Source organism: Tigriopus californicus, chromosome 7 (genome assembly GCF_007210705.1).
Source record: "Tigriopus californicus strain San Diego chromosome 7, Tcal_SD_v2.1, whole genome shotgun sequence".
NCBI lineage: Eukaryota > Metazoa > Arthropoda > Copepoda > Harpacticoida > Harpacticidae > Tigriopus > Tigriopus californicus.
This window is the reverse complement of record NC_081446.1, coordinates 6,720,227-6,741,353: the sequence shown is the minus strand read 5'-3', so window position 1 is coordinate 6,741,353 and position 21,127 is coordinate 6,720,227. Positions and strand designations below refer to the sequence as shown.

At 45.9% G+C, this 21,127-nt stretch overlaps 3 protein-coding genes across 3 annotated transcripts; 2 read left to right on the top strand and 1 right to left on the bottom strand.

Annotated features, from left to right (window-relative positions):
• The first annotated feature begins 478 nt into the window (after positions 1-478).
• On the top strand, positions 479-5,035 carry LOC131882903 (ER membrane protein complex subunit 2-like). Its single transcript, XM_059230188.1, has 6 exons — positions 479-664; positions 772-1,183; positions 1,242-1,373; positions 1,433-1,553; positions 4,612-4,709; positions 4,792-5,035. The coding sequence occupies exons 1-6, from the start codon at positions 652-654 to the stop codon at positions 4,883-4,885; spliced, it is 870 nt and encodes a 289-aa protein (XP_059086171.1). The 5' UTR covers positions 479-651; the 3' UTR covers positions 4,886-5,035.
• Positions 1,541-4,598, bottom strand: LOC131882901 (periodic tryptophan protein 2 homolog). The gene has a single exon (XM_059230186.1). The coding sequence runs from the start codon at positions 4,377-4,379 to the stop codon at positions 1,596-1,598; it is 2,784 nt and encodes a 927-aa protein (XP_059086169.1). The 5' UTR covers positions 4,380-4,598; the 3' UTR covers positions 1,541-1,595.
• A 755-nt stretch (positions 5,036-5,790) lies between the features above and the next one.
• On the top strand, positions 5,791-20,852 carry LOC131882902 (tribbles homolog 2-like). The gene is made up of 4 exons (XM_059230187.1): positions 5,791-7,456; positions 8,639-8,934; positions 18,606-18,797; positions 18,919-20,852. The coding sequence occupies exons 1-4, from the start codon at positions 6,878-6,880 to the stop codon at positions 19,427-19,429; spliced, it is 1,578 nt and encodes a 525-aa protein (XP_059086170.1). The 5' UTR covers positions 5,791-6,877; the 3' UTR covers positions 19,430-20,852.
• The last annotated feature ends 275 nt before the right edge of the window (positions 20,853-21,127 follow it).

Genomic DNA, 21,127 nt, shown 5'->3' with positions numbered 1-21,127 from the left:
CAAACCCTATATACATACAGGGTCGCTCATATGATTCATGGTCCTTTGTGGTGTCAAGTAATGTTTGTGGTGTTCAACATGCCATGACACTAAATTGATCCAGTTTGAGAGTATTTGAATGATATGGCAAGCTTACCTGGGAATATCGGAGCTACCAGTGACGAGTAACTTCGACTAACCACTATCTCAAGAGATATGCCCAGCCCTGATCGCGGCCTTTGGCTTTGGGCTGGAAGCCGTATATCAAATCTTGGACGGGTGTGACTTAAATCAGCCCAATCACAAATAACAAGGCTACCTCAGTGGGATGAATGCGCCAATGAAACGTCACGCGATGGATTTGAATGTCATTCATGTTATCATCCTTTAATATTTTACCCCAAAACATTGTCAATGCAACTTGCCATCATTATAAACTAAACCCACGTTCAGATACCATGGCACCAACTAAGCCCAGAATCCACCCTGCCGCCGTCTAGAGTGTTGTGGATTGTTGACAATTGTCCATCCTTTCATCTGAGTGTGTCCATCCCGTGGATCCGGTCCTTCCATCCATCTATCTAGAGGCCCTCTATATCCATCCATCTATCTAGAGGCCCTCTATATCCATCCATCATCGATCGGTCCGCGAATTAAGCCCCTACGATCAAGATGAACGTGCAAGGTAAGAGCTAATTTTGAATGACCATTGACTGGTCTTCCCTACATTGTCATGATACGTGGTCGACTGAACGGTTTGTTCTTCATACTGTTTGCCCTTGCCCCGGACAGAAGGTCGCGAGTTGTTGCGGTCCTGGCGTGAGGACAACGTGCGTCGGAGCATGGATGTGGTGGATTTGTGGGACTCGTTATTGTCCCAAGATCCAGAAGCCCTGGGCGACGAGAAATGGATGGTACTGGAGCAAGTGGCTGTGGCCGCCATGGACGTCCAACGTCGGGATGTGGTCGAGCGATGCCTGAAGCGATTAAAGGCCGAATTCGACTTGGATTCAATCCGGGTGCGGCGATTGTACGGCATGCGCCACGAAATGATGGGTGACTGGGAGAGCGCCCTCAAGTTGTACGACACCATCTTGGAGGAGGACTCGGCCAATAGCTCGGCCCGCAAGCGCAAGATCGCCATCCACCGGGCCAAAGGCGAGCGGCCCCAAGCCATTGGTGAACTCAGTCGCTATCTCAATGAGTAGGTGCCATCATTGATTATTAACCAGATGAAGGCTGATGACCTCTGCTCTTTGCAGCTTCTTGTGTGACACGGAGGCTTGGATGGAATTGTGCGATCTCTATCTGGAGGAACGAGACTACGCTAAGGCCGCCTATTGTTGCGAAGAACTCATTCTTCATAATCCCAATAATCATATCTACTTCCAAAGGTGTGTGCCGCATTGGTTTTGAGCGTTATCCTGATCTAATTGCTGATGCTGACTTGTAGATATGCCGAGATCAAATACACCCAAGGTGGGATGGACAACATTGAGATGGCCAAGACTTACTACGCCAAAACCTTGAGCTTGAATCCGGATAATATTCGCGCACTGTATGGCATTTTACTGGTAAGAATGGTTTATTATCGCAATCATCATTGTTATCTGGGTTTAATCCCAATTCGACAGAAATCCTCCGTCGCCCGTTTCGTCGTCTGAACCCGTCAAGCTCCCGTCACTATTCTCGACTGGGTCCCCTTGTTCCATGGCTTCTTCCTCATTCGCCGACTTAAGTTCTTTAGCTCGATATTGCTTAGCCTTAGCTATGAGAAATCGCATCGTGTACAAATTGTGTTCAGATATCTCGTTGAGTTTGGCGCTCTTTAGAATGAGACTCTTGTGCAGTGAATTCAAGACGGGTCGAATTTCATTCGAGCCTTTTCGGAGGAGGTGCGCTTTGTTGGTTAGGAGGCCTTGGGCCCAAAGGGCGTAAAAGTGGAGATGACGAGAAGTGTCGATTTGCTGAGCCACTAACTTGGCCAGATTGGGGACAAATTTCTCAGACAAATCTTGTGTGATGAGGCCAATTTCTTCTTTCGGGATTTGCTCAATGGTTTCGATTAGTAGAGCGTTGTCGTTTAGTTTCAAAGCCATGATGAGAGCCTGATCGAAGACTTGATCCAAAATCAGTTGCCGAATGACATCTGGGCGCGTATTTTCGTCCATGTCGATGGGCGAAAAGAACACTTTGGTGTCCAAGGAGAATAGCAAAAGGCCTTCGGTCGTGACAGCGGCAAATTCTCTACCGGTGGGTGAAAACTGCAAACCCATCACTCGAACCTCTGGGCGAAGAGATCGGCTTGACATTTCTCCTCTTTTTGTGCCGGGTAAAGCAATTGTTTTTGAACCAAGGGAATCATCTCGGTCCTCTACTAGGGCCAGGTTGCCGAATTCAGACATCTTCTTTCGACTAATCACCTCGTCCATAGCATCAAATGATCGATTTTGGGTCACTTCGAACTTCTTTACCAACAACTTTTCTTGGATATAATAAATGCAAATGAATTTTGATTGTCCTCCTGCCAACAAACAGGAACCATCGGCAGAGTAGCACAGAGTCATAAAGCACTTGCCTTCGGATGATTTCTTGGCCGTGATCAAATCTGTATCGGACCTGCCACCACCCAGATCTTTCTTCCCTTCTATGGTGCCTGTCTGGGTTCCGGATCGAGGGTCAAAGAACTGAATTTGCCCATTTAACGTGGCCACAGCGACTTGCTGCCCGTCTGGGCGAAACGCCACGGCCGTTGCATCACTGGAAAGTGGAACACTCTCGTTGTTTGAGTTCACAGCCAGGGCATCCCATAATCTCAGGGTTTGATCCCAACTCACACTGGCCAGCATGCTACTAGTAGGTGATAAGCTGAAGGCAAGGGACGCCACAGGGCCTTCGTGACCTGAAATAACCTCGAGAAGCTTGCCAGTCTTCATGGACCAAAGGTAGATCTCGAACACGTCTAACCCGCCGGCCGAGACAAGCTCGCCACTCGCATCGACCGATAGACATCGAAACTGAGCGGGTCGGGGTGAAGTGAAGGTCTTAAAGTTACGATATCTTTTCATGTCGAACGCTCTAACCGTGCCATCGAGAGAAGCAGATAGCACCACCTTGGCGTTGGGGGTGAATGCCACGTCGGAAATGGCGGCCTTGTGCTCGGTGAAGGTTACGAAGCTGAAGCCAGAGTTAGCGTTCCACAATTTCAATTTCCCATCTTCGCCCCCAGTGGCTATGTTTTGCCCATCGGGCGAGTAAGCCAGACAAGCCATGCTGTTGAAATGACCCTGTTGCTTCAAAACGTAAGTTTCCGATTGCCATTCCCACACGAGTAATTGTCCTTGATTGGCCGATCCAAACGCGATCCAATCCCCCGTAGCGTTGATACGCACACTCGAGATGTCATGATCAGCGATCGAAAGGGAGTGAATCAGATTACAATCCGGCATTTCGTGGATCAAAAACACCCCATGGGTGAAACCCGTCACCAATATAGCAGCTTTGGCATGGTAGTCGGCGGCGCACAACCAACCGTTTTTATCTTCATCGGGCAAAGCATCCTTCAAAAAATGTCGTGCCAACCGCGAGTATTTGACCCGCTTCGAACGATTGGGATCGTCGACTTCTTCCTTCATCTCCGCCGAAGGCGGGTTCATGTCATCTTCGCTCTCCTCCTCTTTCTTCTGCTGGCCCTGACGTGCGATTTTTCGCGTACCTGGTACCAGTTCCGCCACTTCCAAAGAGCTTTCCCAGATGGCTAAATGCCCGTTGCGACTGACCGTGAAGCAATTGAGACTATCGGGCTCAATGAAGACATTCACGAGGGCCTCAGCGTGTCCCCCCAATGCGCACAATGAGAAATTCAAGAAAGGGCTCAACGCGTGTAGGCGCGTGCTCATATCCTTGGATCCAGCGGCCAGAATCCGGGAACAGCTCGACCAGCACAAGGACGTGATGTCGTCATAAGCGCCTTTGAGCACACGTTCGAGGCCTAAGCCGTGATATTGCCGCGTGTAGGGTCCGGGTGTGCGATATACATACACAATGGCGTCGCGGGCCACGGCGAATCGCTGACCATCGGGCGAGTATTTGATGGCCGTGATGGATGAATTGGTCCGTTGACGATGGAGAACACTCCGACTGATGAGACTCAGGAACAGGATCTCGCCCTCGTCATTGCCGGCCAGCAAGGTGCAACCATCCGGAGACACATCTAAGGCCGAGATATTAGATCGCGAATCATCTGGCTCCAAAGTTTGGGACTTATGATGGCGGAGATCAAACAGGCTGATCTTGTTGCCCACCGGACTAAACAAAATGTTCCCATCGGAGGAAAAGACCAGGTCTCCCTGACGGTACACCGTTCCCAAGAGGTTGTTGAATTGAAAGTTAAACTTCATGGTCGTATTCCTATACCCTGGCAGTTCTGACTCTTGTTACTTCATTGGGGAGGAGCACGCCAATTCCGTCCTCGAGCCAGTCCAAAGGAATCAGAAATCAGAAATGAGGGAAGTCAAACACGTTGTTTTGGATCTGAAGCAAACGATAGCTGAATGTTGTAGAAAATATGTTCCCAAGGTGACCAAAGCGACTTGCATCTTTCACATTTGAAGTTCATGCTTTCTCCTGTAGGCCTCGTTTCAGTTGGCTTCATCGAACAAAATGCCCGCTCCAAAGAAACAAGAATTCATGAAAATGGTCATGTGGAGTTCAAAGCAAATTCAGAAAAGGTTAGTAAAGTAAAATCACAAATTCAGCTCCGAAAAGGTCAATCAATTATGGCTAATTCGTGGCTTCGATTTCTTTCTTCAGATACCAGACGAAGAATGCTCCAATTGACCCGTCTAGATTCATTCAAGCGTTCGTAAGCCAACCCCCCAATGGTCAATCCGGAGCCTCATCATGAGCCATATTCCATCGTTTCGAACGCTCTACGTCTGCATGTGTTTTTTGTATATGATTCGAGTGATTTGTCCTCGCCTGAATGAACACACATGCATTTCGATGATTCTAGTTTGTACTTTTCAAATATAGATACCAAGGTTGAAAAGTCGAAGTTGATCTAATTTAATGTTTCGAGTTCAATTTTAAAAATTGAGACACTGTGGTTGGATGCAGGGTGGTCGCCCATAGGTGACCTCTCCAGCTTTGCCTCGATGCTCTCCGCTCTCCGTGTAGGGGTTGGGTCAGCACCCGGCAGCAACGTCACCTCAAGCCCTCTCGCGCCCTCATCGCCCTCATCGGGTTCTTGGCTTTTCGAGATCGAGCCGGCCTTCCAGTTTGAATGAGGTATGCTGTCTCAGCCTGACGGGGTTCCCTCGCTCACCGGATGAGGGTTTGTTTCACTTTGTTTGGCTTGCCTGGATCATCAGCATCATCGTCATCTCCGCCACCTTGTTCGAGCTGCTTGAGCGCTCAACAGAGCATTCAACCCCAAGCCAAGCTTTTCCCTCCTCTGCGCCTGTGCCCATACCGACCTGGTTGGCGTCGTTGGCGTCGTTGGCGTCCTCGTTCTTCTCGTTCTTCTCGCTCATAATCTTGATCATCGTCATTGAAAGCGCGCACGCTCACCAGTGAACTGACTTGGTGGTGTGTAGCTGGAATCCCGAGTGCTTGTTCAGAGACAGAGCAGAATATGATGCTGGCCCGAAGAGCGCACTCGCTTTTCTACTGATGGCCGTTAGTGGTTCGGTGCTAGGGGGACAGCTGTGGCCAGCCCACCAAGCAGGCAGAGGGAGACTTGAAAATTGGTGGGCTTCTTTTCTTTGTCCCGTCCCGCTCGATCGCTCGAGAAAAGCGGGCTCTGGCTTTGTCCGTTGGATTGGACAGGAGTGCTAGATTGGACTCGGATGTCGTGGCGGTGGACTGGTGGTCGGGTGGTCGGGTGGTGCTCTAACTCTTGATGGGCCTGCCAAGCGGATGAGGTGGAGCGCGGGTGCTCGCGAATCATGTTGATCCCACAGCTCGGAGTTCAGTCTGGCTAGGACGGGCCACGAGTCTCGAGGGTCGATAAAGGCCAGGCAGTGACTCAGCTGATCAACAACGCCTCAACTTGGACGTAAAACTCGAGCGAGGCCACATCGGTGAAAACAGAGAAAAGGCCGAGAGAGACTACTGACTAGGCGCCGACTTACCACCACCATCTTCAGTACAGCCATATCAACCCACCTCCTGGATTGTTAAGAAGGCCGAGTCCGCTGGGACTGGTGAGTGTGGAGTGAAAAGGCCACCCGCCTAGAAAGTCCGATCGACCTGATTGGAAGACATTCCGCGAGCGGTGGTATACCAGAAATAAGGCTGGGTTGGGGGTTGTGTTCTCGGTTCTCTGTTCTCTGTTCTCGACAAGGAGGAGGAGGAGGAGGAGGAGTAGGAGGCGTGAGTGAGTTAGCGAGCGAGTGAGTGAATGAGTGAGTGTGGTCGCTTGGTTGGGTCTCCAGTGAGTTTTGTCCATGGGAAAGGGTCGTCGTTGTCTGTCTCGTGATAAGTGAAGTGAGGCTTTAAAGGCTGGTGTCGATCGACCAAGTCCATCCATACATCCCTGCCTCATTTCTTGACTACTCGCTTTGTTTCGGACCCACCCGCCCCCCGCCCCCTCCCTCGATTGGGCCCATTTAAACGCTGTTCACAACGGGATCGTGCTTGTGGTATTGTGGGGTGTTTGCACTCTCCGAGCGAGGAGTTGGAAAGGCTGTATCAGTTGGGTCCGCCCACAGCGCGAGTCGTGTGAGTTACCAGCGAACACCATTGATCTCCCTTCCTAATGAAAAAAGAAGCATTGAAGAGCGATTCATCGTGGTAGTGAGTGAGGGGGCGTTTACCCAATCCCTCTGGTGATTCACGGGAGGATAGTGGACGGTCAATATTTCTTTGCCAAGTTTTGCCACGGTGGTGCCCCAACATGGCCACCGCGTCCAATTCGGGCTCGTCGAGGCCTCTCAATATGTGTGCCGGTGACCCCTCGTCATCGTTCTTGGGGCTCATGCTCACCTCCTCGGTTGGGACTGTTCCCTCGGCAGCCGCCTTACAGCATGCCTTGAGTAAGGTTCCACTGAGCTCCCCTCCCCCTTTATCGGAAATGGACTCTTCACCCGCTTCACCGGCCTCTCCAGCTGAGGTGCGGTCTCCTTCTCCCCCTCCAATTGTGGCCACACCTCTAGTGTCACCCACGTGCACTTTTACCTCATCCACGTCAGTCTCGCCGATTCCTCCCCCTTCCTCTCAAGTGTTGAGCTTGGTGACTGGTGACACGACGATACCCTCCAATGTGGGATCCACAATCTTTCGACCTCATCCATCGTCGCCCATTTGTTACTCCACGTCTGTGAATCCACAGGCGTTACCTCTATCTCAATTGGGTGCAGTGAGTGGAAATCGTGGAGTGAAGGTGTTGGGAAACTACCTGCTAGTGGAAAAAGAAGAGGGTAGCAGTTTTTACCGTTGCATCAATATTCATACCAATGAAGAATTTGTGTGTCGGGTAAGTTTTACTCCCCCAGTCTCACTTTTTAACAGTCAAAGCCACGATTTTTCTTGTGCATTTAGTTCTTCTCTTGAACCAAGCTTGCACAGTATCCTTCACTGCATGCTAACGCGATCTCAGTCTCCTTGGTCATGTTGCAACCTCGATTCAAGGTTTTATTTCTACTCGAGAGGTAGTAATATCGCTCTCCATGCTTCTGTTCTTGACGGTTTTTTAGGTGAAGCCGTGCTCGAGATTGGTTCTTTGTCCTTGAATGGAATTCAGTTTTACTTACGCACACACTCGCTCCCAGCCACTCACTGACGTACATACGAGAACCCAACTCAATCGTTTATCGCATTATACCTTGCTTGATTTTTTAAGGGAGCTGTGACTAGCAAGTAATTCTTTGTATGGGTGGTTGGGGAAGATGAACTGCATGTAGTTCTTACAAAGATTTGCGAATACGTAAAATGCCCTTTTCCAACAGTCTTTGTCTCACAAGATCTTGAATTAGGACTGAGATGGTTGAGCTGGCTGCACTTGGCGACCACGAATGGTACATCCATGGTTTGTACAGCAAAGTGAATTCTTTCCGTTAGATAGCAAAGCTCTCCTCCCTCCTTCTTTGATAGCTTCGGTGCCTACAATTAGGCACAAGGTATTAGGATAAAGTTAAAATAGCTGACTAGTCAAATGGTGGCAATGACGTTCCCACCTTTGTTTCGTGCTAATACTACTCGACCAACTTTGGTTCCCTGTTTAGCCAAATTTCCAGACGAAGATGTCTTTGAAATTCTCTTAAAATCCTTTGAATTCATGGCGGCTGAGAACGCCATTTGACTGTTCGTGTCTTGCCTAATTTCGTAAGATTGATTCATGGAGTGATAGTTCTAGGATCAGACGAAGACGGCGACGGGAATCCTTGGTCTGTAGGAGTAAATGCAGAGCAATGTTGCAGTCACACACGAAGGTATATACGGCATACAGAATACTAGACTAGTAGATTTTGACCTCGATAGAAGCGATGCCGAGTTCTGTTCACACAGAGAAATGCAATTGCGTGGAACTAAGATGACCAGTTATTATGGACATGATCCGTACTGAATGACCCGTATATTACATTGATTACCTCCCTCCGTCGCTATGGAGTCCAATGTGCATCATGTAATCTCATACTTGTGTTCTATTATTTTACAGTCTGTCAAAAATGATCCTCATCATCGTTCTTTGGTGGCGGCTCACTACCGGGTAGATGGTCACCCCAACATCAACCCGGTCCGTGAGGTCATCCTTGGAGGTGACCACACGTATCTTATATTTCCCCCCAGTACGACTGACCTCCACTCCTATGTGCGGACAAAGCGGAGGCTGAAGGAGCCACAAGCAAGGGCATTGTTCAAACAGATTGTGGCTGCAGTGCATCAGGCGCACTCCAAGGGCATAGTTCTCAGAGATCTCAAACTCAGAAAGTTTGTCTTCACATCAGAATCCAGGTAAGACACCCATCTTAGTACCTCGTTTGAAGCTGTTCCTATGAATGAACGATAGTGAAAACGCCCTTCAGTTCCTATTTCCAATGAAGGGTGATATTGATTCATTGATGTCCTGCAATAACCTTGACATTCTACTTTATGATAAATCCGACCCTGATGATTCCAAAGCACTTGACGTAGCTGATGGCGAGAATGATTATCATCATTATCAGCTATATCAGCTACAATGCCTGAACCTCTAACATGAAGTACTCGTACGTCCATCCAACAATGTCCTCTTGCCATTCGCGCTCTCTTTGCCAATTCAAAATTGAACTGGGGCTTGAGTAAGCTCCTTTTTTAACCCGGCAAGGAATATTGATCACGAGTTGAGAGAAAACGAGACCGACAGAGGGAGAGAGGGCTGACTGCTGGTTATACCACGATACGATGGTCGGGGTTGAAAAGGTGGTGGACCAGCAGTCCGTTTCGGGGGTGGGCATACTAGATACTAGATAGAGTAGATGGATATATAAAATACATAACGTGGCCGCACATGTGGCCGAACTCGTCTAGAGGATTCGAAAAGCGTAAGTAAGCGTGGACTGAAATTTTCTCAATGCCAAAGAGGGGGAGGAGCAGCAGGACCAGAAGGAGGAGGCACATGACACGACGAAAGGTTTTCAGGGTCAAGTCCAAGCTAAATATACGTGTGTGCAGCGTGTCTGGGAGACTCAGTCAAGGGTAATTCTCGTCATCGGCAGCGTGATCTTAAGCCTTGATTGTACGAACAAAGCAAGCTATTGGGTGGCTGTTAAGCTGCTAGCCGCCCAGCTGTCACTCTCTGCGTTGAAGTTGTACTTCGAAAACTAAATGCAAAAGGGTTTTGAAGGTTATGTCATTCTGATAACTTTCTTTGGTTCGCCTTTATTTGTATGTTTGGAAATGGCACTGCCACTATCACTACTATTTCCCTAATCGGGACATGGTGGCCAATTGAGCGGTGATGGTCAGAAACTTAGCCTTGTTCTACTAAGGCTTGAAAAGGGTAATTTTAGCTATTTGACTAAGCTTGATCATCCAGGGCTTTTGAAGTAGGAAAATGGAAAAGGCCAACCACGAGTCATTACCACCAAGTTTGAAATCAAAGTCTGCATACTTTTCGATGTTTCGTTTTAATTGAATCCCCTGTATTACCTCATCGACTCTGCTTCTTGGTTAAAATCAACTGGGAGAGTCGTCCCTCTTAGCTAAAGTACTTGCCAATGACCTAACCTCACTCGTACCTTGTCACACTAACAGCTTGCTTCTCGCAGGTCTCTGAATACATTGACTCGGCTCTCAAAGTTCAAGACCCTAGCAATGCACCTCCTGGTGGTACTGGTGGTTTATGTTGGCCAAAGGCAACAAGCTTTACCTCAAACCTAGAGCTTCCTCACCTTCTGGCCCTCACATACTGATGATTGTGCGTGAGACATGAGGTGAAAAATAAGAAAGTGGTAGTAGTCGTCAGTGCCTGGAACTTCTTTGTAATGCCTTATGGATCGTACTCGTGTCATTTAAATTCTGAAACAAACCACTCAAATGGCGGCACAGTTTGAACAGAAGAAAGTGTCGGTTCTTCCTGCCCGTATCAGCCTCACCGGTGGTTCCTTGGTAATGCGCCTTTCCAGTGCCCATGATGAAAGATATTTTCACTTCTTAGCAACCAATGTCATGGTTACTTATTGCGCGCCTTGTCCTTGTCATGAGGCTTAGGCGCTTTGGTATTCGAGGTTGCAAGTGAGAAGGGGTCGCCTCCCGTATCCTAGAAATGGTATTATTGATGGGACAACCAACTGATGTGTACGTTCTCCTTGGTTTTATCATGAAGCCATGAAGCTATGGCAACGGCCAATGTTCCACTTAGTTCCCACTAACAACGAGTCAATCGTTGGCACCTTCCTCCCTCCGCGATGGTTGTCATCGACACTTGTCAACAGGGAAACTGTTTATAAATTTGAAACCATGGAATCGTGGTTCATGTCATGGTAACGCCCTGGAAAAGGGAGGCGCCTGTCGTCCTCTGCTCCCATGGCGACTAAGTTAATACCCATTCATGGTTGCTATTATTTGCTTTTATTGTCATGGTGTCCTCTTTTGAAGGCCACACTCAGAATTGGCCTCCAAATTCCAGGAGTTGAGTGACGTTGGGGCACCAGAGTCGTCGGTTTCACAGAACGATACCCTTGGATTAACGCTCGATTGCTTTGCTTTGCGTTCGATCGCAAGTAAAGTCGATTTTTACGTTATGGTTGTGCATGGCCTTTTTCATCTTGGCCCTGCCGTTTTGATTATGGTTACTCCTCACTTCAGTTGGCATCCAATGAGATGGCCTTGGCACCTCAGGTTTAGACAATTCATTCTCCCGTTTTGAACGATTTTATGCAGTCATCATCTTAAACGAGTACACTTGGTTTGATCGATTTCGATTCATCTGAGCGACCTTTCGTGCTTTGCTAAGTCTTCTTACGTCACGCACAACAAAGAACTCAAAAGCAAGCGAGTTTCAACAAGCAAAAAATTCGAACACAATGAAAAAAAATATCAGATCTCTTCTCAAACCTTTACAAGTTTTCTTTCCATTTCTCGACCAAAAATGCAAAATTGGTGTTTATGGTGATTTTCCCTTTTTTAAGCCAGGCATACATTTTCAAAATGGCTGACCCCCTATGAGGTCTGATGCGTTCATTGCAAAAGAAAGGTACAGATGTGTCTCGATCTTGAGGCTCGGCACAATTTTTTGATGGACAACGTGTGAACCTTCAAAACTGGTTTCTTGCATCATCCATTCTAGCCGATTAGACTCTTTTATGTTTGCAAATATTATAGAAATAGTACGTGTGGTTGATTTCATCGTCCATGACAATTTGTACTTCTTTTTCTGTTGAGGATACATTCTTTTGAGAGGACACGTTATACTCTTGTGTGTTTGAAGGAAGCTACTTAAAAAGAATTGGTATTAAAAAGGTTGTCTCCGTGATTTTTATTTTACATCAGCCGTTTAATCGCGTATGAAGGAATAAAAAGGAGGAGGTGGCACTGAGCAACCCAAATCTCTCTGTTCTGGCGTGTTCGGGAGTTCTTTGTTCTTTGAACAGAGCTACTCTCCTCTCTTCGCCTTAACCCCCCCCCCTTTTCCTTCGAACGCCAAGGAGAACTTGGCCGCTACAAAGAACTTGTACTAGCAGTTACCAAGTAACCCAACACCTGAGAATGAATCCAGTCACTTTGTTTGCCAGACATTCGATGTAACAACAAAGCCTTAAAGCCTTTCCTAGGCGAGTATGACTATTGCCATGAGACTCGTCCACATTGGTGCACGAATGGTGAACATATGAGTGCGTTGCCATAACCTTATTCGATGGATCTTTGTTCTATCTTGGTCAATGACTTTTCAGCTTGTTTCAAGTTGTATCAAAGTGCAACTCTTCTCTAAACTTTTGCGGTTGGTGTTGTTCGTTATTCGTACAAAAAATTGAAGGGCTAGTATTCTTTAACCATGTCCTGCTTAGCAAGATTAACAAAACATCGTCCTACTTCCTCGTCAAAGTAACAAGTACAAGTACAAGTAATAATAAACATTAGATTCTTCTTTCCCCGACCAATCCTTGGTCGGAAAATCTTTTCATCCTGCTTTTGGTCCATGAAACTTTACCATCTGGTAAATGGCGAAAGAACAAAAAAATGAGTTTCATCGTCTCTTTCGTGCTTAGGTGAGGGGAGGGCTTGACATTGAACATTGGCTGTTTTTCAAGGACATTCGTCCTGTCTACCATGGTTACTGGTTAGGTGGTTGGATGAGAGGAGTGCGCTTACCTAGCTTTGCCTACTCTGATCGAACGTACAAACATTGATGGTTTCTTTCCATGACTGGTGGGGCTATCCCTCCCTGCATTGAGACGAAGGTAATATCGCATGGTTTTCTTTCGCGCAAGGTTTTCCGGTCCGGGACAGTTTCGTCATCAGTGCATGGGATCTCTGAGCGCGTTCGTTAGAAGAACCTTGTAGATGGTGCTACCCTCAACTTGGACAACTACCTTAGCATGCTATCAGGACCTTCTTTATGCTTGCCAGTAGCAGCCCTTTTCTTTATGTTCAGTGCGGTGCGTAAGTCCTTGTCTGCCGAGGAGACCGAGATACCACGATCACTTTTCTGCTCGAATTTAGATGAAGGTCACCAGATGGAAGCGTGGATGGCCCCAAAGGTGATTCCTCGAATGCTGCTGCTGTTAGTGGTGCTCTAGGACGAGGTGGCAGTGGTGGTGGTTTTACTCTTTACGCATGGGAGGAAATGTTTTGGAACCTTGAAATTTTACGCCTAGCTAAAGGAAGCGCTGTTGGTGGTTGCAAGACTACGAGAACCACTACTAGTCGACAAGGACTGTGAATTTAAAACTCCCTCTGATAGAAAAGAGCACGGAGTTTGCGTCGATGTATATGTGAAGGTCCTGACTCCTGACATCAATGCCACGCATGTGATATACAAAGGTGCTCACGGTCTTGTTCCTTAGAATGGAGCATCATGCTCTGGTTCAAGCTTGGTTCATCATTTGAAAACGTTTTCTTCAAGCTCTTATGCATTTGTAGGGCAAGACTCCAAGTCCCTGGCCTTAACCGTACGCCTCAAATCAACATACTGTTGTCTGGTCCCAATTCAAAAACCAAAACCCCACCACGGTTATTGTATACAGATCCTACTAGAGTGATGTCACGTACAAATGAAGTAAATGATTATGTTTGCTGTGGTGTTGTTAATCATCATCTCTCTGAACTGGGTCAGGTTTCCTAGATGCATGCATGAATTTCTCCTGTGTGTGTAGGTTACCACCCCTCTCCTGCGCAACTCAATCGCATGTCAACCGAAAACAAAACAAATCAACCAAGGCTCGTTGTTTGCCGTAGAAAGTCCGCCTTCAGTTAGCCTTTCCCCGACTACCAACCTTTGAATTTGACCCTCTTCATGCTTGGAGTGAGCGCCCTACCTCTGTGTGGGTTAATTTTGCGCTTTCCCTTCTGGGTGAAAGCACCTTAGAAACCGGACAACTCCAAGAGTGCTTTAGCATTGACGTTAGCTAGCGTAGTGCAGGGTTACGATGTAGGCCTATTGAATATGACCCTCAGTATGCTTTAAGTTATTGCTTTAGAGATGGGTAACGAATGCGTATCAAGGCAACCCTTCAATGGATAGAGATGTATGGAGGTGGAGGTGGGAGAACCGCCATGGATTGGGCGACGCCGGTTGTTAGCAGCAATGCGAAACTATGAAACATATACAGTACTCTTGAGAGTGGCCGATCTGTTTCCATAGTGTACACTTCTGGTTGTTATAATAGTTTCTATTTCATATGTCTTGTTGTCGAGACTGATGGAGGTTTCCAAAGAGCCCGAGTACACCAAGGAAGGTTTGCCAGGTGTGCTAGGGTAACTCAGGGCATCTCTTGGAGTCGTCTTTTTTTTTTGAATATCAGTCGTCATGTTGTTAATAGGAGTGAGAAACTATGAACAAATGCTATTAAGAATGGCCGATTTGACTGTTGGGGGACGCAAATGACCTGCTTAAAGTTGACTTTCAATGGCCAACTTACGCATTGTATCCTCCATAAACTCAATAATTGGTAGCAAATATCATAGAGTAACAGTGCAAACAACATAATTAAAGCGATATCATACCGGTATATTATTATCACTTCGCTTTTCATTGCCTTCATTCGCCAAATGGTGCTAAGGGGGTCTAGTCCATCATCTGTGGCATTAGCGGGTCTTTTCTAACTGAACTCTAGCGGACGCTACCAAAACTATATACAACTACTGTAATCAGACTACCACTCCAACAACAGTAACCAAGATTGTGTGAGTGTAGCGTGGTATTCGAGGACGTAACCGTAATGCTCTCTGTCACCGTTCGTATGCTTACTTGTTCTACTCGTATGCATGGCACACGGGCGAACAATCAGACCTGAGATTCTTGTGCTGAAATCGAGTAAATTCTTTGCATGTTGTCTTTATGCCACCCTGAGCGGTTCGTTGAAGGATCAAACATCGGCAGAGCTTGGATTGAACTGTTCTTACAACTGTACATAATTTGAAGAAGTCGAGCATTCATTTTACTAGAGCATGAACAACTACGCTTTTTCCAGTGATTTAATCTTGAATGCGTGTCCCTCTGAACCATACACACATGTGAGCCAATACACTCTTTCGATGGCTGATGGATGGATGCTCCTTCGTTCAATTCGTCACTTTCTAGCTTAATTGAAATTGGGGCTTTCTCTTGGCATTCAACTCTTTGGGTTATTGACGTCATCGTAATCTAATTTTGTAGTTCCTCGACTTTTCCATGAATGCTGTTTCCAGTGACTGGATATAGTTATCTCTGAATACTAAGCTAGGCCTGAGTCAAGTCAATTAATACCTTGCCCTCGATATGCGTCGAAGCCTTGGGTCGATGATCATTGAGCTGGCTCAACGCGTTTCTTTGACATCACCGACAAAATTATAGGACTTCGTTCGTAGAAGAAAGGTGAATTGAAACCGTTTCAAATGAGCTTGAGATCATCAACCTTGGCTCTGATGACATTAACTCGATGTCTGCGATTTAATCGCCAAATATCTTTGGCAGCGTAGCGGTTTAGGATAACAAAGACTTAAGCATCATGGGAATATCGCATCGCCATACATTCACAGAGCTCTTTGATTGTCTCAGCTGAAGGAATTAGCTTTGTCAATGTAAATAAGTCGGCAAAATTACTCAACCTGATTTCCTAAAGATATGAACAAGGTATAGGCTTATTGTAGGCACAGGTAGGTGTAGGTGCAGTAAAGAAAAAGGTCATTCCTGTTCGCTATTTATTGTGTGAAATCACGTTCACCGGTCATTGTCGTGCCTCCTAGATTTAAGTTGGCAATTGTGATTCACATCTATATATATATATGCTTATATAAACTGTTCATCCAATGGTTGGTGGTGATAGTTGCGATAATGGTTGAAGAGCGTACGTATGATACGTACCGGCAAGCCGTGAACACATATGTGGTAGTAGAATTAGCTGGGCCGTGAACACATTTGTGGTAGTAGAATTAGCTGGACTAGCTGGTATGTAATGATGAGACAGTTATTTATCTGTGTCGCGCAATCCTCGGCGACATCACGTAGAATATGACGCGCTCCTCACAATTTGAGCTTACCGTTGGATAGAGGGACCGACTTACTGTTCTGTACTTCAGGGTTGTACCTCAGGGTAGCCTGAAGTCGTTCGTATACTGTGTGTAGTAATCCATGCCAAATCCCCTTCTCCGAAGCCTACGGTCGTCTGAATGATGAACTTAGACCATGAAACGATTTGACCTCCATTCATATTTTGCCAAGAGTGACATGTCACCCCTGTCAAGATGGCATCAAGTAAGGTGGATATGCACAATTATATTCTAGCTCGACCTTTTTTGGCTTTCAATTTTATTGTAGGCTTGGTACTACAATTACTGAAAAGAACAACAAATCTCACTTCGTTCAAGCCACAGGAGTGAGACACTCTCAAGTGCCACTTCTACTCGTCCGTCCCATTTTTTGGAGTGAAATTTCAGTTCGCTTTCTCTCGAAATGCGAGTACCTAGCTCGATCATCGTCATTTTGCTAGTACTAGTACTATATGTTGCTTGCTACGGACTTGTTTGGGCCTGGCTAAAGAGATAGTAGAGAGGGGGTTTGAAGGAAAGAGAGAGAGAGAGGGGAGACCTATTCAACATCAACAACGAACGAGGACTCCGAGCCCAAATGAAACAACGAAGACAACGAAAAAAAGAAAATAACCTTATGGGCAGGTTGTTTGCGCACCAAAGAAATCTTTCGACATTCACGTTCATGGGGGACTAGGCCCCTTACTTGCTTGCCTCTTGATGCTCTTCGTGCGCCTCAAGCACGCTCTTGAACTGTTGAGCTTGAGAGGATGTGACTTGAAAGAAGAAGCCGTACGTAGCCGTTTCACCAGGAGAGACTCGTTCTCCGGTCTACTCAGAGAAGTAAGCAATCGCTATCGGGAGAGAAAGAATGAGAGAAAGAGAGAGAGGGCCTAGTACGAAAAGTGACTCTGGTTGGCTCGTCGTCGTCGTCGTCGTCGTCGTCTCATCATAGAGTAGAGCTAATCAACCTATGTTGCTGACTCGCTATCGAGCTGAACGAGCTACCTGCTGTAGGTGTTTACTGTAGAACAAGTGGGGGAACTGAACTCACATGAATATCCAGGGCAATAGTGCCATACACCTGTATGTGCCTGTGAAGTCTAGCATATTTCAAAAGCTAAAATGAGGCTGGAGAGGCCTCCAGTAATGCAGACTCAGCACTACGTTCATGTTTTATTGCGAGTTCTAGTTAAGAATGCCTCAATAAACAAGTGAAACGACTAAATGTTACGTCACGATCAAGGTCTCCGTTTCTGAACTGAGTTGGCTACTAGTCTATACAAAAAGCGAACTATCGTAGCTATGAGTGAGTAAAATGGGCACTTTTAAGAAAGATGGAAGCGATCTAGTTTCCCTTGATTGGTATTCATGTTTTCTTCTTCGTTTCGCTGATTTTTCAGTGATTAATCATTGTTCTTCTCTTTATTTATTTTTGTGTTTACGATTACCCATAAGGCAAAGGGATAAGCAGTTTTCATGTAACAATTTGAATAGTAACACGAAGTGTGATTTATCTTTCCCCTTTGGATGTAACTCTATATAACAGATATGCAACTCTATATATGTAACAGATACTCGTTTGATTGGAAGCAAAACTCTAAAACTCTCTGCGAAAATTCAGTGGAAGGAAACGATGACTTTGTTAAGAAGAGCTAGAGAGTGGAGAAGAGCTAGCTGGATACATTGAGACGAAGAACATTTGTTTCTGAAGAAATGGATTACGTATTGGTATGACGTCAGTCACTGAGCAGCACTTCCTTCATGTGCACGTCCATGTGATGTTGTAAAAGAAACTGCATATGACATATTTCACACTCCGAAGGCAACAACATTTAGTATGCTTGAATAAATATCTCTCATTGATACCCAAGGAGTCTTGCCGAAGGCAAACAGCAATTTCTGATCCATCTTTGACTCCAGGGAGGTCGATGAAATACAATTCCATTCCTGACTATTACTTCATGCTGCGATTTTGAAATCATTCTTTTTCACGGTCCCGTATGGAAGGAGGAGGCTGAGGGTGGGTGATTTTTTGCTTCCTTCGTCCAGGTACGCTCATTGGAATGGTTTTAAGTAGTATGCACAGGAGAAGAGGTATGCTAGTCCATTCAACCACTGGTTGCTCAAGGTGGAATGTTAGAGTTGCGTCGACTCTTCAGGTCAAGTGGTCGGAATGTACATCAATATGCAATACTTGGGCGCCAGAGGAGGGAATGGCTGGGCTCCCACTCTCCAATTCTGGGAGGAGAAATCATTCTTCGCCACAAAAAGATCTAAAGCAAGACTGGGCGGCTTTTTTCATCATGGACCTTTTTTTCCTCTCGTCGCAGATTTTTAGAGAGGTTAGTGAAGAGACGTAGATGAATGACGCTGGCTAGATCCCTCAAACCATCCACTTTTAGATCTCTCGCAATGCATTAGTGTTTGTTGGTCAATCATTGATTTCATACGGTCTTTTTCCATCTTAATTGCAGACTTGATCTGAAACTGGAATCTTTGGAAGATGCGGTGGTCCTGGAAGACCATGCGGATGACTTCCTTTCGGATAAGCACGGGTGTCCCGCCTATGTAAGTCCAGAGATTCTACGCTGTAATACCCGATATTCGGGTAGAGCCGCAGATATGTGGGGTCTCGGAGTCATGCTTTACACCATGTTGGTGGGCAGGTAATGTTTTTCTCCATTATATTCATGACTTAATTTTATTCACCTTTTACATTTTGATTAATTAGTTCAACATAGCTTGTTCAAGAATTCAATGTATGATTAATTCTTCCATTTCTTCCAGGTACCCGTTTCATGGTCAAGAGCATTCTGGACTTTTCGCCAAGATCCGCCGCGGTCTCTTCAGTCTTCCCGATAGTCTTTCCTCTCGAGCGAAATGCCTCATCCGATGTCTGTTACGAAAAGATCCAACCGAAAGATTAACCACGGAGGATGTGCTTCTCCATCCTTGGCTCACTCAACTCAGTAGCCGGGAAAAAGGCACATCCCGGCGGTCCAGCCAAGATCTCTTGGACCAATCCGTACCTCAATGTTTGCAGCCAAATGTGGCACCTAAACGGGTCAGAGGGACCAAACGTCCATTTGACGCAGTTTCAGGGGTGTTGGGAAGCGGGGTCGAAATTCGCAGTGCCGGCGCAGTTCATGGAACAACCAGTGCAGACACCAGTGGAGCTCTACTAGCGGCGACAACACCGCTGCCACCACCACCACCGACAACAACAACATCAACAACAACAACAATTAATGGTGGAAATTCGACGGGCGGCGATACAAATTCCGAGATCAATATTTAATAGTGGCATCCAACTCGAAATCCAAATGATGATCAAAGTGCAGAAAATGCAACAACATTATCTCTCTCTCCGCTCCTTCTCAAACATATACACTCACACGGACAGACTTACTCTTAGTCATTCATTCATTCATTCATGCATATATAACCACACACACACTGAACGAGTTCGGTCAAAATAGGGCTACTTGTGAGCCTGGATCAGATCATGAGTATTCAGTGACTCAAACGAACAATAATTCACACTTCCTTCCCCTTGTACCAAACCAGCCGTGGTTCATTCACATTGATGTCGTTTTCGTCCCCTCGCCCCATCCTAATTCTTTTATTCTACGATTGCTATCAAGATACATTCAGTTAACCCGATCCCTCTTCTTCCTGAAGGACCCATCACACCAAACGAAACGTAACAACACCGTCTAAGGCTACCTTACAATAGTTACCACAACTCAAAAGTCTGGCCAACGAAATCAAACCAATGCCAAGGATCCCTTTGAGACGACATCTTAGCACGAGCAATGGATTTTGACCCACTGAACTTGCTGTAATTAGCAGGCCATGGAAAGTAAAATCTTCATCTTTCCTCTTTATTCATGCCCTCCTCGTGGCACGTACTATTGTCTTAGCCGAATTGATCAAGCGATTCTCATTTCTTTCAAATGCAGGAAGTTACCCAATAATCTCAAAGCTCCACGATCGGAAAACAATGTCTGAAGCGCCCTCGATTGGGTCCTAATTCGCACAAAGTACATTCCTCGTGTTTTCGAAAGGCATGTCATTCGTACGACCGAATTTTCCATCGGTGTCCTACGGTTTATCTAACCCCTTCATTCTCTTCCCCCGCTCGTTATCCACAGGCTAAATTCGACCCCTTTTCCAATCAATTGTCCCGCGTTTCATGAACCATAATAACTCCAATATTTTCTCTGATCCCACGTTTGTTCCCAAGTTCAATTTAAATCTGTGATATTGTCTTCTTTTCTTGCCCGGTCTGACCTTGCAACGGGTGGCTTGGGTAATCCCGTTAGCTCTAATCCCCCTGGCGAGCCTTTTTCTGACCTTTCGAAAATCCCAAGCCTATCATCAACCCTTTTTTGACCTTTCTTCCAATCATAAGCCTCCCAGTCCCGTCTCCAGTCTGTCTTCGCCGTTTCATTTCATTTGGACATTATTATCACTATTCCTATCAACATCAACATCAATATTATAATCATCATTTCTGTTATTTTTTGTCTTGGCGCGATGTGTTTCAGTTTTCGTTTACCTTAGTTAGGAAACAAGTGGTAAAACATTCGATTTGACGTCTTCCTAGTGTAGAAATCAATGCCAAGGTTTTGCCATTCGATGGAAACTATGCCTCCTCGTCAAAGTAAAAGTCCACAAAACTGATCTTGTATGAAATAAAAACACAAAATCGAAACTAATTACTTGGTTTTCCCATTTGATTGGTCAACAACTCTAGACTTTTACACTTAAAAAAAAGTATCCTTAAAGAGAGAAAAGGAGAATTGTAACTTGAGTTGTCTGAGATGTCCATGCGTTTTGTGACGTTTTTGAAAATATTTTTTGGAAGAAAAGGCGAAGCTCAATGGGTAGAGGAAGTAGTCTTTCGTATTTGTATTGAAAAATATTATTTGCTTCATTTCACACTTTCGATCTTGACATTTCCTGGGCATTTTGCTTCAGTTTCATTGTCTTG